Genomic DNA, 12,936 nt, shown 5'->3' with positions numbered 1-12,936 from the left:
TTCTGGATTACACCTGTATTTCATGTCTTCATTTTACATATATGTTTTGCACAGAGGTGCCTGCATGTGCCTGCATGTTCAGAAATGCTTCCTTCACATCTAAAGTAGATCAGTTACTTGAAGATTTGCATGCAGTTTTCCCTTTCCATTTAATTCATCAAGATGGGATGACTTTCAGAATCCACAAAGCAGCATTCTTTTGTGGGACTGGACTGTAATTTTGCCCTGTAATTTCAGGTGAGGTTATGGATTACTCAAGCAAGACCACTGGTCCTTACCCAGAGACTCGGCAGGTAATTTCTGGCATCGGTATCAGTACACCACAGTATTCCCAAGCAAGAATGGTATCATCTCTGGGTTCCCCATTCGGCGTTGGAAGTGTTTTGAGATCATCCAATGGTGTTGTTTATTCTTCAGTAGCAACTCCCATCCCATCCACATTTGCCATCACTACACAACCCGGTTCTATTTTCAGTACAAGTGTCAGAGATTTGCCTACTCTCCAAACAATTGACTCAGTGCCCTCCTTATCAACTTTGCAACAGAGTCAACCTCTCCCAAGGTCATACAGTTTCTTGACAACAGTGGCAACGGAAAAAGATGCAATTACTGCCCTTGATATTGAGACAGGCTTGCCACCTCTTACTCTAGAAACTATTGCCACTGAGCCAACTAACTTAATACCTGCAACAGCATCTGAAGTTTATACAGATGTAATCGAAGATGAGGTTGGTCTTCTCATTGCCCCTGAAGAAGGCAAACAGCAACAGCTTGATTTGGAGCGTGAACTTCTTGAGCTTGAGAAAATTAAGCAACAGCGCTTTGCTGAAGAGCTGGAATGGGAACGTCAGGAAATTCAAAGATTCAGGGAACAAGAGAAATTTATGGTACAAAAAAAGCTTGAGGAGTTGCAATCCATGAAACATCATCTCTTATTTCAGCAAGAGGAGGAACGGCAAGCTCAGTTTATGATGAGGCAAGAGACTTTAGCACAGCAACAGTTGCAACTTGAACAATTCCAACAACTTCAACAACAGCTCCATCAACAGTTAGAGGAACAAAAAATACGTCAAATATATCAATATGGTTATGACCCTTCAGGGACTGGCTCACCACAAACAACCACAGATCAAACACTCCTGGAAGGACAGTATGCAACCACAGAAAATGGACAGTTTTGGCCTACTGATGATGTAACCACTACAGCTTCAGGAGTGCTGGGTATTGAAATTCCACAAAGCCAAACATGGTATACAGTTCAGTCAGATGGCATTACCCAATATATACCTAGGTCTGGTATCCTAAGCTCTGTTTCAGAAATGTCTCTTAAGGATATTGATGTTAGAGAGGAGAAGCAGTTGAAAAAGAGAAGTTCTATGCCAAAATTACGTGGTCCATATGAGGAGCTGGATGAGACTCTGGAAGATGAGCCCAGGTGTTTCAAAAAGATAGTAGACAGTGGAGTGCAAACTGATGATGAAGACGGAGCAGACAGAGGTTACACAAACAGGAGACGGAGAACTAAAAAGAGTGTTGATACAAGTGTTCAGACAGATGATGAAGATCAAGATGAATGGGACCTTTCTAGCAGATCCAGAAGAAAGCCTCGTGTAGGGAAATACAGTGAGAGTACCACTGAGGCAGACAAAACTAAACAGTTCTCCAAAGTATCTAGTATTGCAGTTCAGACAGTAGCAGAGATTTCAGTACAAACAGAACCTGTAGGAACAATAAGAACACCTTCAATCAGGGCCCGATTGGATGCTAAGGTTGAAATCATAAAGCACATTTCAGCTCCAGAAAAGACATATAAAGGAGAAAGTTTGGGATGTCAAACAGAGACAGAGTCAGATACTCAAAGTCCCCAATATCTGTCAGCTTCATCCCCCCAGAAAGATAAAAAACGCCCAACACCATTAGAAATAGGCTACTCAGCCCACCTTCGTCCAGACTCTACACTGCAGGTAGTCCCTTCCCCTCCCAAATCTCCCAAAGTTCTCTATTCACCTATTTCACCTGTTTCACCAAGCAAAGTTATCGAGTCAGCATTTGTACCCTATGAAAAACCCATCACTGATGACATCAGCCCTCAGAAGATGCTACATGCTGACATTGCCAAGGTTCCTCCATCAAGCCCAAAGGCGGCAAAGATGATGCAACGCTCTATGTCTGATCCTAAGCCCCTGAGTCCCACAGCAGAAGACAGTTCCAGAGCTCAGTTTCAGTACACTGAGGGTTTCATGGTAAGAAGTATTTGCTTTCTTTTATTTTTTTTTTTCCTTTTTTTTTTTTTTTAGTATGCAGTTGTACAGCTGACTATCAGTACAGCATGAGATCTGACACACCCATCAGAAATTCCTATGTATGCAGTCTTTTTGCACATCTTACTGAAAAGTCACAAAATATCTGCTGTCTAAAGCAAGGGTCATTTGATTCATCGTTTTGTCTGGAAAAAGAAGAATCCAAATTACAGTCTTAGTGAGATTCAGAAGAGAAAAAAAAAAAAAAACAACACACAACAAATCCTTATTCAGAATTTGGATTGCACTTTACATTTTATATCTGTGGTGGTTTTACCGCCAGACCCAGTACAACATCGCAATTAATTGGCAATAAAACAGCTACTACCAGTTCTTCAGAAAATTAAAAAAAATATATATTCTGTAGTAATATAGCTCCAAGCTCTTGTGGCACACTGTAGTGTATTTACATTGGAATTACTGCATATACCTTCTGAGAGGCAGCTGAAAGCACATTTGCAGTGGCATGATTTAGATGTCATTTTTGATCCGTGTGGGTTGTTTGTTTTTGTTTTTTTTTTGGCCATTTATGATTCCGTGGATAATCTTGTGTCCCAGTCTGTACATACATCTTTTATCTCTTCCAGAGTGAAAGGTTTCAGACCATAAATCCATTTTTCGCTGTTTTGTTTTGGATAGGGAGGATTATCAAGAAGTTATACAAGTGCTGGAGGTTGTTTCTGACAGGGCCAGAGGAAGGATGCTGGATTTAGATAGAGACAGCAATAAAGGAGTAATAAAGGACTAACATCACCAGGATTTAAATTTGCTATTTCTGCAGTATCCCTTCTCCTTGAGAAGTAAGATTTTTGATTTGTGAATCAATCCATTATTTATGAATGAAAGGAAGTAGTCTTGGTGAATTAAAAACAAACAAACAAACAAACAAAACCACAATATTTAACATGTTCTTGGCAGTCCATTTGTCTGAGTCTATTCCCTTCTGTCAGTTGCAGGCTCAGTATCTTATTTGTGAGAGCTCTAGGAGAGCTGCCATTCAGGTTCTTTAGTAATTTTTACTTTTTATGTTCAGTTATCTGTGAATACTGTGAATATCTGTGAATAATCTGTGAAGTATATTCTCTAGTACAGACTGGACAGAATAAAGTGGGTTTATCCCTGTTTGATATTTTGTGGTGACTTTCAGCTAAGGGTTTGTCTGGTTATACCCTTCAAGGCCCCTATTGTAAGCAGTTTCTGCAGCTTTACATATTTATGCAGACATTAAGTAATTTCTATACCGTTACTGTTTCAAAACCATTCTTTGAAGTTTGAAGGGAAAACAGTAGTCATGGCATTGGTATTCCATATCAACTCCATATCCCTATTGCAGGATTAACAGTGTGAGAAACAGTAACACAAATACTCATTTCATATAGAGGCCTTGGAAAAGCATCTTAAGGAGCGTTGTTCACAGGTTAGAAATTGTTGGGTTGTACTAGACTTTGGAAAGTAGGTATTAATATTGTAAAATAACTGGCACTGCAGTGAAACTATTACTGATAACAAATGTTCACTTATTTTATAGATACATATATATTTAATGCGAATTGTATAGTTTGTATGATGGTGGATGATAAATTATATGAGGCACTGATTGTTTAAAGGCTTTTACATTAGAGCTTGAACACATGCGGTATTTATTAATCAAGACATAGAAACAAAGGGCTTGTATGTATATATGTTCAGTACTTACTCATATGGCTATTACAGTTTTGCCCTCATCACAAACAGTAATGAGATATGCTGTTCTTATTAGTACGCAGCTATCAAGCAGAAATAGTCCATGTGTCAAAGTAATCTAACTGAAAGAGGTGGACTTTTTATGGATTTTATTTTTTTTATAGAATTTGAAGTGCAAGTAGGCAAACACAAGGAAAGTAAAAATCTTCCATAGTTTAAAGTGGGCTGCACTAACTGTGTCATGTGGCAGATGGTGGGAAAGCTACTCTGCAAACTTGCCGTGACCGCCATGGCAGCTTTCAGCCCTGATGTTATGTGAAGTGTTAAGCATTATTTTTTCCGATGTAGGTTCTTATGTTCAGTTAGCTTTGTCTGGGATCAGATGAAAAATAAAGGAGCAGAAGAGATACATGATAAACAAGAATACATAAAAAGAAAGTTTCAGAGAGTGATCTAATGGCATCATCAGAATCTGAAAAATATTGGGATAATTTGCTTTGGAAGTTTGTTAGTTTCAGTTCTCAGTTACTCAGTCCAGTTATGGTAGAAAGCAGGGATCTTCAGTTTCCATAAGGCTTACAGTATTCTCTTCAGCAGAACTATGTTTTTTTGATAGTGAGAACCTGGTTTTAAGACTGTAACATCTTGGCAGACAATGATTTCTTCCATTGTGCCTTATTACCCTCCCTCAGAAGTTCCTTCTGAAAGTCGGTATACACACAGTGGCACTGTTTACAAAGTGCATAATCTGTTGACATTTTCATAGAATCACAGAATCATAGAATCAGAATTTTTTTCAGGAGCAGATTTGTGTTGTTGCAACAACATACTGTTGTTGTACTTGAGTCTAAATACAAGATCATTTTTGGATTATCCTACTAGTTCTGAAACTACAATGTTTCATCAACATTGAAATATATTAGGGACTGCAACATTTTGTTCATTCTTTGTACAGTGTCCGTAGCAGTTAAAATTCTCGTGTAAATTCTCTGTTTACCCTTTTTTGCCTCATGACTGGAGAGCACCTAATGACCTAATTGTAAAAGGGAAAAGTAGAAGAGATCACATACATCATTGAGAACAATGAAGTTTAGTGCAGAAAAACTTTTCAAACGGGTCACTCAGAATAAGAGGACGATGTTGAATATAAAGGAAAAAAAAAAAAAAAAAAAAGAAATGAAAGATTGATCTTTCAGTACCTTAGGGAAATGGAGTATGTACAGGAATATTTTTTGCATGGATGGATATCCCATCACATTTTTAATAGTTCTCATTTCAGGGTTATGTCTTTGTCTCCATTTAAAAATACGGCAGGTGAAAAGGGTGTTCATATGTTCCTGTGCGTGTTTCACAGGCTTCGTTTTATGACAGTTTATCAAAAATGTTTATCCTTATGCAATCAATGAGCCTATAAGGGAAAGAATAAAATTGGTCTTAAAATCCTGTCTAAAGATTACAGTGAAATGACATTTTGTCCTCCACTTTCATCATTCATGTCTTTCTTCCATTTAAAAATGCATTTATTATAACATTTCAAGAAAAAGATTATGGAGACTATGGATAAGATGATGAAATGATACCCCTGCTTTTTACAACTGCTGTTGTAAATATAACTTTATGTTCTTTAATTTACCTTTTGTAGGAAATCATTACAATGTTTTATCCAATCTAGTATAAGTGAAAGGCTGAAAAATAATCTGCCTGCTAATCATGTAATTATAAGTATCAAAAAATATTTCTTTCAGTGACAGCACATTTAATGTTGAGATAGCAAGTTATATGTTTACATTTTCCATTGCTGTCTATAGTAGTTATTGCCTCAGTTGCCATGAACATAGAGTGAACATAGGTGATGCCTTCCTACTAATCTGAAGTAAGAACATTTCTTTCCATTTTATTTTCTTTGATGATTCTTGCATAGTGTGCAGTTCTGTGAGTAATCCAGTGTAGCTGTGTCAAGGAAAATTTGTGAGATATAGGTTGCCAGCATGAAAAAAGACTCACGGAAGACACCCATCTAGAATTGTTACCATTCAAAGATATTATTATTCCTCCTTGTGAAGCTTTGTGCTACTTGAACTCCCAGTGGAAATGACCTTCTTGATGCTGCCTTTTATAGGCTGCCTAGCAGCTGTGTGTGGTAGGATTCTATGGAGAGTGATGCCATAACAGTGGGGCACATAGAAGTCTTAGTGCCATGGGGGCACAAGGAAGTCTTAGTAGAGTTTGGAAGCAGTGATTCAAATTTATCTATACAGCATCAACAACAAAAACAACAACAAACTAAAAAAAAAGTGAGTACCTGACTAGTTTAATAAAGAAATAGCTTTATACCAGTGCATCACAGATCAAGTCACATGCCAGTCACAGTCAACTTCAGCACTTGTACATGTTGCGTACGTATAATCAAAGATGGAAGTTGTCTGCTTTTTTGCCTTTGGATGTAAAATGCCTGCTCAGCTAAACTAAAGCAAATGGCAGGAGATCTTGCACATGAACTGTCACTCTCATACAACATCTACACCTTAAGCAGTGCATAAAGCCTCAGAAGAAGTGTTTGTATTAGTGAAACTAATGCAAAGACACATCTGTCAACAGCCTGCCAGCTTCAGGGTAGAAACTGTGTATTTAAGCATCCACAGTTTGAGCAAATTCTATCAATCTATTTATTAAGAGAGTTACGAAAGACTTCTTGAGTTTTTTGTCCAATGTTAGTTGCTGCTACTGTAGGGCAAATATAATTCAAATCTTCATACTGTGCTAAAAAAGACAATGATTTCAAGAAAAATCTCCAAAGATTATTTATTTAGGTTAAACAAAAGCCAAACCAAACCAAACCAAACCAAACCAAAAACAACAAAAAACTTCACCTATTGCTTTAGTAAGAGCAGAATTTTTTTAATACCATTTTTGTCATTTTTTTAAATGCTGAATCACAGTAATCTATGTTTTATCTTCATTAGTACTGTACTGATAATTGATTTCAACGACACAAAGTGACAGATCTGAAAGTGTTGCCTCAGATGCATAGCACCTGTTATGTATACATAATAAACGTAAAAGTAAATTACAGAAAATATTGTTCTCTGTAATCTATCACTGTCCTCAGTTTAAAATCAAGTTAGTGGAATGTACCTTATTAACATCTATGTTGTACCGTGACATTTCTGCCTTGATCATGATACTGTAATGGCAACATAATTCATAATTTTAATCATTAAAGTTACATAATGGTTTGGATAGATACTTACTGTATGTTACTTTTAGATGAGCTGTGTCTATTTTGAATGGTCCTGTTAGCATTTCGTGCTCGATATCACTTAATGTTTTCAACTACAAAGAATGTGTTTTCATCTGTTTTCTTCTTTAAAACTGAAGGTTAGGACCTCGGTAATTTGGGCTGTCTTTTCCTACATCAGATGTGCTGTACATCTGGGCACTGGAGAGGGGAAAAAAAGTAGTGTCTCCCAGTATAATTAAAACCTTCTGTATATCATATCTATGATGCTTTGCTTGTCTTTTTGGACTAAACTGATAATCAGATCTGTATGATATTGAAGAAAGTTCTTCTTGCGTAATGAACAGAGATAAAACCTTGGGATAATTGCATGGTTTTGGGTTGGGTGTTTCTGTTTGTCTACCTTCCTCAGAAGCAGGAACTAGGTTCCTTTCTTAGTGTTGTTCCAGAATTTCAGGTAACAGAGTTTCTGCTATTACCAGGACATTGGTGTTTCCCTTGGTTTCTTGTTGTAGTTATGCTTCTTGGGTGGTAGTTTGTTATAGCTCTTGTATTTATTGTAAAATACTTAGAAGTTATTTTTGGTCTGTGATATATGTGGTTACATGATTGCAGCTACAGAAGGCTTCATTCAGTGACTTAATTTTCCAGTATAGTCCCATGATTTGGTCTGGAAAAAATGAAGAATATTTTTTTCCCCTTAAAAGAAAGTTACCTTTAAATATAACATGACCATTGCCTCATGCAGAAACAGCAATTATTTGGGTTTAAGTATAGCAGTGTGTTGTGTGAGGAACTGGCTTTGGTAGTATGATGTAAGAGTAACCTAGATTTAAAGAACAAGTTTTGTTGTTGTTGTTTGTTTGTTTGTTTGTTTGTTTTTCCTTTGCTTCCGGGAAATCTAAATGACATCTGTGGGCTGTGGTTTAACAAAACTCTTCAAAATTCTTCTTCAGGCAATGGTGACAACAGGTCCTTCATTTTGACTGTGCATACACCAGTCTTAAAGCATAGTCTGGGAGTGGCCTGATTTGCATGATTTGTATGGTTTTCACGCAGTTCATTAACTGCTCACTTGGGTCAGCTTAACAGTGTCTTAACAGTTAGCAACAGGCTAAGTCACTGGTTCTGGATAGGCACACAGTGTAGTTTTCTACATCCCTGAAGAGTGCCCTGTAGCTTGTGTATGAAGCTGGTTCATTGCTTATGGTCAGATCATATTTTGAGATTGAACTTAGGCCAGAAATCCAGAGAAGGTGTAGATGTACCCAGTGAATTCTTTTTGTGCTTGAATATCAAGTCAAATGCTAGTATGCCTAGTTGTGTTCATTGGAGGTGCAGAAAAATGTGTATAAGCCTGGCTTTCTTTATCCTATTTTGAATTACTTTCAAAAGAGTTTCCTGTTTCATATTCATATAACTAATCTTTCTTCTCATTCAGATATTCTTTAAAAAGGCATTTTTAAAGTAGCAGTGTCAGTCCAATACAGCAATGTACTGGGAGACAAAGGCCACTGATTCTTGCTGCACACCATTTCTCCTCTGCATTTCAAAACATAAAATACAATAAATAAATTAAAAAAAATAACCTGAAATTTGGGATCTCACATATAAAGACAATTCTTGATCATCTTTTATTCCTATGCAATTAGCAAAATATCTATCTTCTCCTTTAACTACAAGTTTTTAGCTAGATTTATTATTACTTTTTTCCGTTGAAGTTTTGATGTATTTGCAGTTTAGAGATCTGTTAACATTTCAAGCTACTGCTTCCTGTGCTGTATTTGAAATCCTTTGGAATAACCTCTCTGTGACTCAAATAAGCCATCTTTTTTTTCCATCTGTCTCATCTTCAAAACAGAAAAACTATCCTGCATTTGGTCAACATATCCTATAAACATTATTTTCTAAAGAACATTTAACTGGGTCACTCTGAATTGTCTGTTACTTTTAAATTAGCTGATTTCAAGTATTTTCTTTTTAATGAAGGGACACTCATTCATAAGAGAAAATTATTATGATATTCAATTTCTTGCTTTTCAAATGGTATCTTTCACAATCTGTAATACAGCCTGAGATTTATGGCAGAGTTAACAAAGAGCCTAGGTCTTCTGTCATGTGGGCCTTTTCTCATGTGCTGACAGTTCATCCATCTCCCCATTAGCCAGCTCTCATCTACACATTGAAAAAGCACCCATGGCCACAAATCCTTACCCTGACCTACTTCAACTCTGTTTTGCCTCAGACTTTTCTTGTTTATCAAGACATGGAATACAGTAGTTTATCTGAATAAATAGGATAAGGGTAAAAAATTACTAGTGTAATTCATTGCTTGTCTAGATGGCCAGGGAATAACCTGACTGAATTCAAGAGAGTTTCTCTCGAATGTTCTGCTGGCAAGTTTGACTTCCTGCATGTCATTCTGTTGACTCTTATGAGCACTTTTAACAGAAGCTCAGGAAAATTATAGTGTACTGAGAAAATGGATATACATCCTCAGGAAGAACAGTTTAGCAAAAGACCAGCATCTACAAAAGCTTCCTACAAAGGAAGCACTGAGTATGCTTTGTTAGCAAATCATTTGGTATACTAAAAGCAGAACAACAGATCACATCAGCTGATGCTAAAGCCCCTACAAGTATACCTTATGCAGCTGGGGACTCTAACACTGGAACTGGTTTATATTGTGGTTTGATGTTGTCCAAAAAGTCATTGATTTGGACTGGTCTCCCCTACTGCGATTTGAGCACATTTGAGACACAGTTAGAACAGAGCTTCCTGTTTAGTTTTCTCCATAAGAAATCTAGTTGGTATGCTCAAAATCCTCCCTGCAAATTGTACTAACATACAATAACTAGAGAAAACCAAGGAATTTGTTCTTGTCAAAGTATTAGCGTAATGCCTTTAATTCCAACACTTATTACTGTCGCATCATTAAGATATTTTTTTAAAAATATTGTCTTGATTGGCCAAATGTGATTAAATGTTTAAATGTTCTTGGCAAAAAAAAAAAAGAAAAAAGTTTCTCATATGTCCTATTTGAAGATAGCTAATATATATATATATATATATACATGTATATATAGCTAAATATTCAGAGCAGTAAAAAGATGTTTGCTATCTTAAAACTTTTAGGAAATTCCTTTAACACAAATCAATGCATTTAAAATTCTCTTTGTTTCTTGTTTTGCTTTGTTTAAAAAACCGTGTGTGGTTTACCAGTACTGAGAGCATTATTCTGTGTAATCAAATCATTAGAATTTAAACGGATACATGTTATTAAATTCTGATAGCTGTGGATATTTTCTCTATTCTTGTCTGTGATTAATTTATCTGTAGCATATGAGCTACTGAAAATCTTAAACCTCTGAATTGTCCCCTAAATATATATATAGATAATATATGTATATGCAAAGCAATATATGCTTTGCATATATGTCCCTACGATCACCTCAAAAAGTAGAAATGTAGAAGAATGAAATGAGGCTAGTCCATAATGTCTTGGATATGTGTGTGTTAATACTCATTGCTGCATTATTAACTTAATATATCTTAACTTAATCTATATTAACTTAATAAATCATCAAACAGAGCTCTGAAGTTTTGCATTTCATCGCTAGAAATACTGGCTAGGTCAGATTTTCTGTTGCCATAGTGCTTCACATAGCCATGTCGGGTAAGAACATCTCATAGGTATTTTTTGAAATTAATTCCTTGCCTATGGCAGACCTAAACTTGAAAGCTCTTTATGCTTTCATTTTGACATTGATTTTTTGAATCAGTGATTTCATATTAAAGGGAAATTGTTAAGATAACTGTATATACAATTGTGAAATAAACTAAGATTTTAGATGTAGGCATAAGGTTTTACATGTTGTGTGAGATTCTGACTCAAATAATTCATTCTATCTCACTTCTTTAATTTCTTACTCCAGTATAACATTATATATTTATAAGCTAATATTTTAGCAATTACTATTTTTTAATGGAGCTGAACTTTCCATCTGCCAACTGAAAGTAGATATCTCAGGTCAAATTGATCACTGTCAAGTGGTCACTGTTTAAGTGGGGCAAAAAACGTTTCTCATAGACTTGACTCTTTAATAATTTAATCATAATTTATAGTATGGAAAAAATACTCTGCAAAAAATACCATCTGCAAATCAATTCAGTACAGGAATCCCAATCACTTCGGAAAGCAGAATTGCATATTGGAGCAATGATTCAAAATCAAATTCAGCAATGGTACAGACACTACAGGTAAAAAAAATAAAATGTTCAGGTGTAGTAGTAAGACTTCAGACATGACTTAAAACTATGAAGTGCTTGCACAAATAGTAGCAGTGTTCTTGGGAAGCACTGTCAACTTTCCAATATATAAGATGTGTAGTAATTTTTGTACCTTTTTCAGTTTCTAGTCAGTGGTTAGTGAGACTTCAGCTATGATACTAGATGTTGTTTAGGTCAGCACCATTTATGAATTAGAAAGAGTGGGGAAAAAAAATCAGAATTGAGAGAAAAGGAAAGGATACAAGATTTAGAAAACAAGACCTTGGATAAAAGGCTGAAGAATCTGGCTGTTTTGGTCTAGAAAGAAGAATACCAAAGCTGTACAATAGTCTTTCACTGTGTTAAACATAACTATAAATGGGACAGCTTCTAACCACTGTTTGTGTCCAATGAAGGCAGGAAAAGGATTATATCAATTTGTCATGTTGGATATATAGTAGATAAGAAGAAAGCCATAACTGCAGTAACATATACTTTAGGATAAAGATATTAGAATGAGACTGTTACCTGAATATTGGGAGTATCATAGAAGGATAACCTACATGACTTATTTCGTTTTCAAGCCAAGAATTTTGAGCAGAGAGTAAGAGCATTAGCTTTAAAAAATGAATTCTAAGATTAAATACACCTTTTGTTAGTATTCACAACTCTTACTACACATTGATATCTACATTATTACTGTCAATTTGTATTGATACAGCATTTGTCACAGAGTGCTTGAATAAACTATCCACTAAGGCCTAGTGGGGCTCAGTGACTTCAGTGATACAGTTCTTTATAAGGTAGGAAGCTGGGATGAAGAAAATAGGTTTATAATTAGATAACTTAAATGATACCTGCCTCATTCCTTTTAGATGAAATGTCATTTATCCCCATTTTGCTTTCCTCTTTACATTTCTCTTCAGAAGCCTAGAGAGGTCTAGCATCTTCCTATAGGAAGGATATGAAAGATCATGTTTCGTGTTAGATATTGATGGTGTAAGGTCACACCTGACTTGGTCACTATAACAGACTGTTATAATCTGCAGACAGAAATATTCCAAGGGAACAACAGTTCTACTACAGCAGAACTGTTCTACTACAGTTCAGCTACAAAGAGATTCTTCTAAATCACTGAAACTGCCTTCAGTCAGCTGAATTCCATGGTCTCATGAAAAGTGATTTTACCTGCTGCAATTGTTCAGCTCAGACAGTGGGATCTGTAAAGTCATGGTAAGTAGTTACAGTGCCTGCATTTAGAATGAGGCTCCAAGACAGGAATTAACAGTAGCTAGTATGCTCAGTGCTGTGATGTCTAATTCAGCCATTTAGAAACTCCAAATAGAGGAATAAGTCTGAAACATTGTCACAGGATATGGCTTAGACATGTCTGTGAAATAATGCAGAGCCTGAAATTTCTTCATATTCGTTCTCTCATTCTATATG

At 36.0% G+C, this 12,936-nt stretch overlaps 1 protein-coding gene across 16 annotated transcripts in view; it reads left to right on the top strand.

Annotated features, from left to right (window-relative positions):
• The window catches only part of PCLO (piccolo presynaptic cytomatrix protein), a 361,820-nt gene that overhangs the window by 180,638 nt on the left and 168,246 nt on the right, over positions 1-12,936 (top strand). For all 16 annotated transcript variants that reach the window (XR_011092109.1, XR_011092110.1, XM_068669948.1 and 13 more), the window contains exon 6: positions 238-2,243. Coding sequence is in view for 14 of the 16 variants with exons in the window: in XM_068669948.1 (XP_068526049.1) it covers positions 238-2,243 (2,006 nt within the window). In the remaining 2 variants the exon portion in view is untranslated. The remainder of the gene's footprint in view (positions 1-237; positions 2,244-12,936) is intronic.

This window comes from Anas acuta, chromosome 1, assembly GCF_963932015.1.
Source record: "Anas acuta chromosome 1, bAnaAcu1.1, whole genome shotgun sequence".
Lineage (NCBI taxonomy): Eukaryota > Metazoa > Chordata > Aves > Anseriformes > Anatidae > Anas > Anas acuta.
This window is presented reverse-complemented; position numbering and strand designations above follow the sequence as displayed.